This window comes from Herpailurus yagouaroundi, unplaced genomic scaffold (assembly GCF_014898765.1).
Source record: "Herpailurus yagouaroundi ecotype Mexico unplaced genomic scaffold, PumYag 195, whole genome shotgun sequence".
NCBI lineage: Eukaryota > Metazoa > Chordata > Mammalia > Carnivora > Felidae > Herpailurus > Herpailurus yagouaroundi.
In genome coordinates, this window is record NW_024412426.1 from 8,366,435 (window position 1) to 8,371,379 (window position 4,945).

Consider the following 4,945-nt stretch of genomic DNA (forward strand, 5'->3'; position numbering starts at 1 on the left):
GGCCTTTTCTGAGCATGTAGAGCATGTGGCACTGCTTAGTGCCAAGGGGCGTGTGTGTGTGTGTGTGTGTGTGTGTGTGTGTGTGTCACTTGTGGTCACTAGTGGTGTGGCTTGGAATGTGGGTGGGGAGGAGGCCAAGAATTCAGGTGTTGGGCTCTTGGCTGGGAAGGAGATAGTAAGAGGATATCTCAAAAAGGTCCTCTTGCATCAGAAGGTCTGTCTCCCAGACCTCAGACTTATCATGGGAGCTCTCGATCCTTGAGTTCCCTGAATCCTCTTTGCACATGCTCTTCCTTTTGTCTGTAATCTGGTCCCATTTCTCACCTGGCAAGCTCTGTTCAAATGCAGAATGAGGGCCATTTCCTCCACATAGCCCTTCCGGCCACCTCCAAGTGGGTTTCCATGTCCCTACTGTGAGCTCCTACAGCAATCAGGCCTGTCTCAATCATAGCACATCATGTTGTGTGGTCAAAATCGACGTTCTTCCCGTTTCTCCCACGAGGAGGATGTGGACTAAATCCAGCTCATGTCAGTGTGCCCAGTCCCTGGCACAGTGCCTGGCACATGGTAAGCCCTGTCAGTGTGGACTGGATGAGTACATCTTTCAAAGGCAAATCTGGCCACATCCTCCTTGGCATGGAAAAGGGAAAGGAGGCTCAAAGATGCTAGCAGAGGCATCTGATTCTACACCTGCTCCCCAGATCTTGCGGTGGATGTGCATTAGGAAAGGAGGAAGGAACCTGTACATGGGATCCAGTTCTCAATGCTAGGTTGCCTGTGTCTTGTCCTGGGGAGAGAGTGTTAGAATCAGGGCAGCAGGTGGTGGGTGGGGTTTCCCCAGAGGACGTGGGGCACTAGGGAAAGGGTTAGAGAGATTCTTTCACTACAAATGGGAGAGAACAGCCAGCTAGCTTGTCTGAAGTTGGGGCGAGGACAGCCTTTGGTGTTCTCTCCTTGTAGCAGTATCCTGAGACATTCATCACTATTGCACATGACTGTTGCTGTAACTTCCGTCTTCTACACTAGCCTGTGAAGTTCTTGGGGGCAAAAATCAAGTGTACTTTGTTTAACTCTGGGTAACTCAGCACCTGGCACCCAGCCTGGTCCACAGTGGATTCTCCTGAGTTCAGTGATCATTTACAGAGTTCCTACTGTGTGCCAGTTTCTGGACCAGGCCTGGGCCATAGCACCGGGTCAGCCCAAAGCCTTGCTGTGAAGGACGACTTCATTAACCTCTTTCTCTTCTCTATTTCCCTCTTGCCCGCCTCTCCCTCCCTCCCCCTTCCCCGCCCATCCCATCTCCCTTCTGTCTCCCCCCGCCTCCCCTGCGCAGAGCAATGTTCTGGGATGGTGCCGGAGATGCGTGGACCGAGCCCAGGCCGCAGGCTGCCCGAGCCCGCCCCCTGCCCCGCCGCAGGCGGGAACCCTGAGCCCTGGGCCTTGGGCCGCCGCCACCGCCACGTCCTAGCCCTGCCTGAGGAGGAGGCATGGCGGCCCCAGCAGTGCGCCCTGCTCGAGGCCGACGCCTCGGACGAGGTGGGCATGCTGCCCGCCTCCCCGCGTGCCGTCGCCGCGGGCTTCGACAACTTCTTCCCGGTGCAGGAGGGCGAGGGCCCCGGCTGGGAGGGCGGCGCGGCCCTGGAAGCTGGCTCCAGCCCGTTCCTCCCGGTGAGCCCCGAGGTGATGAAGCGGCGGCGCGGGGGGCTCATCGAGCAGCGCGACATCATCAAGGCCCACGAGGCGCACAAGATGCAGAGCACCCCGCAGGCCCGGCGCAAGGAGTGGGAGTGAGTACGGGAAGGTGGGCGCGGGTGGCGGGGGCACGGGGGCTGGCCCAGTGCGGCGGCGGGGAGGATGGGGTGCGCGTGGCCCTGCTGGGGTGTCCATTGGGAAAGGGTGGGCCCAGGGAGGCAGGTGCCTTTGTTCCTGCTGCCGCTCAAGAGGGATTTGACCCAGGGAGAGAGGTCTCTGGGGTCAGCCACAATCTCACTAACCAGCTGTAGGCTGCATTCACCCTCACTGAGGTCTACACCGTCAGGTGGGGGCAGTCACGCCTGCCCTCTAAAGCATACCTGTTTACTGAGATCTGGAGAAAGAGCTGGGGTCTGTGTCACACTCTGAGCTTCCCTGAAAAGAGGAGCTCTATAAAGCCAGGGAGAAGCCACCAAAGCATGAATGAATCATCCGTCACCTTTCCTTCTGGAATGTAGCCAACCCTGCTCTTTCTAAGGTCAGCTTTGGGTGAATGATTACATTTTGGGGCACGTCTTCAGTGGTGGAAGAGATTGTGGCCTCCGTGACTTTATCACTGATCTTTTTGGGGAGAGCAAAAGGATTTATGTTCTTAGACTGCCTTTAACCCAGTTCATACCTGTTGGAAACTTAGGCTTCATTCCAAGGAATCCTACATTAAAGGGAGATAGGATTTCATTTGATTCTCAATTGGTGCTCCAGGTTTACACCCCACCTAGGGACTTTGTTTTGTCCTTTGGATGCCAGTGTATATTTTGCACGTTTGCATGTCTTGTGGTTTGTATGTCTTTAGCTCCTCTTCCTTAGACTGTTGAGTTGTTAAATGTCATCAGGTGCAAAAAGGCAAATAATCAATGTGTTTTGATGGTGATGGTCATGGTAGGCTTTATCTAACTGGTTTCAGTGGACATTCTAGGTGGTGCAAAGGGGTGTAGATTAGCTGATCTCTGGATGTCTTTTCGTATGGATGTTAAAATATTTATTGGCTCATTCATTCATTCATTCATTCAGTGAGCCCTGATATGTGCCAGGCTCCTGGGATTTAGAGAGGAGTCGGGCATCCAGCATTCAACTTCTCTCCTGTTGTTCACCTCCAAGTACTGCTAGTCTTTAAAACCCTACATAGCTCTAAGAGCCAGGCAACATCCTAAGCACCTATATTAATTTATCTTAATCCTCACCATTACTGTGAGATAGGTACAGTTATTATCCATGTTTAACCAGTGAGGCACAGAAAAGTTAGGTGACTTTCCCAAAGTCACTCCAATAATAACTATGTTGTTACTGTGATTTGCTATTGATTCATGATTTGGACCCTGACAGTCTGGTTCTCGAATTCATGCTTTCCACAATGGCACAGGACCTTTCCTTCCAGTTCCCACAGTATTTAACTTCTATCTCAACCACCAATTGAGATGCCACAAGAACACCGACTTGGGGGTTAAGAGACTTGGGTCTAATTCCCAGGGTGACCAAACTAGTGGTATGATGTCAAGTCAGTTACCTCATGGCTTTGAAAAATGAGGAGGAGAAAGTAGACTGTGGAAATACTGTGCAGCTCTGATAGTTGGTATTTGTTCATATTCAGAAGTATTATATTTTTCTGCACCTCTGTCTTGTTTTCCTAAGAGGGTCTGAACAATTCGAGGGCAGAGACTCTTACACATTTTTCATGTCACTCAGTGCCTGTCATATGGCCTAAACTCAAGAATGTCTATAATACTCACTGAAAAACTAGCTTCACCATGACTAGCAATGCATGAGTAACTCTTATGTCTTTCTTAAAGTTAAACTTTTTCTCGTTGGGGGATATCAAGGTCTAGTAGCAGCCAACTACTTGGAGTGGTGGTGGGGATGGTTGGGAGACTGCTTTCACCTGGACAGGTGCATAAGGAAGTGAAACAGGGCAGACACATCAATGGCCTGGGGGCATGTCAACCTTCCTGAGTGTGGCTGTGGAGGAATTGAGAAGGAGGGGTCAGGGAAATAGGAGGAAAGACAGAGAGTAAAGGGACAAGGAAGTGAAGAGAGGCATGTGTTCAGAAGGAAGGAGTCATCATCTGTGTAGGAGGTTGCTGAAAGGGCAAATAAAATGAGGATGGAGAAGGGAGTACTGCTTTCAGCAATATGGAGGTGACCTTAGTGGGAGCAGTTTCAGTAGGGTTATGGGCCCAGGGTCCAGGTGGAATGGGTTGAGGAGAAAGTGAGAGATGATGGAGATGGTGATGTTACCCGACTCTCTGCCCTGCAACACTCACAGCCTCATCGCTGCAGCCCATATGGAGGCCTCCATGGTTAATATCATCATGCCTTTTTTCCTTACCATCCAAACTCCATCCTCATATGGCTCTCCATGCCTTAATCTGACCCACTTCCTGCTCCTCACCAGCTCCCCAGACCCTAATATTACATTGTCTGGAACTCATATTCCATCATCAGAAAACTCTTCTACATTCTCCCACCTTCTCTGGACATTCCCGTTACCTCCTTGTTCTAACTGGTACCTGCCTCTCCCCCCACAAGAACATGGCTTGATCAGCAGCTGCCTCATGTGGTGGTTGCCTTTCCTCCCACACTTCCTCATACTCTTGTGCCTGGAGGTGGGGTAGGTGGCTCCTTCCTCCCTATTATTGCTTCCAGACTTATTCCTCACGCCTGTCCTAAAATGCCAGCTCTGGAGCTCCTGTCATCATACAATAGCACCTGCTACCCTTTCTTGAAGCCATCTACAGACTCCCAGGTCACTCCCCTTCATTCCAGAAAGATTTTAGCTCTCGGTTTACCACCTGTCTCCCATCTCCTCTCTTGTCATCAGTCTTGGTGATTTTTGTATCCGCTTAAATGATCTCTGTGGGACCCTGGCCTCTTGGATCCTTAATCTCTTTGCCTGATGATTTTCCCTCCATGTTTGCTGCCAAGACCTCACTTCCATGGCCTGCCTGGACCTTGTAACGGGCATGGCTCCCTAATCTCAGTTTCAACCATCCTGTTGTCTGGCCACCACCTCTTTTATGTCCAGTTCACTCCCTCTAATGCTTGATTCCTAGGGTTCTTTAACCTCGCTGGCATCCACAAGAGATCGATTGTATTACGTTTTTGCTGCTCCCCTTCTCAATCATATCCTTACTTCTCATAAAATAAAATAGAATAAAATAAAATAAAATAAAATAAAATAAAATAAAATAAAATAAAA

At 50.4% G+C, this 4,945-nt stretch overlaps 1 protein-coding gene across 9 annotated transcripts in view; it reads left to right on the forward strand.

The window, feature by feature from the left end:
* Positions 1-1,321: 1,321 nt before the first annotated feature.
* The window catches only part of CACNA1E (calcium voltage-gated channel subunit alpha1 E), a 380,278-nt gene continuing 376,654 nt past the window's right edge, over positions 1,322-4,945 (forward strand). For 7 of the 9 annotated variants that reach the window (XM_040446504.1, XM_040446506.1, XM_040446505.1 and 4 more), the window contains exon 1: positions 1,323-1,787. In XM_040446504.1, coding sequence (XP_040302438.1) covers positions 1,348-1,787 — 440 coding nt within the window. In that variant the 5' untranslated portion in view covers positions 1,323-1,347. Of the gene's footprint in view, positions 1,788-4,945 lie in introns of all 9 variants that reach the window. The other 2 variants (XM_040446512.1, XM_040446502.1) reach the window with 2 other exon arrangements.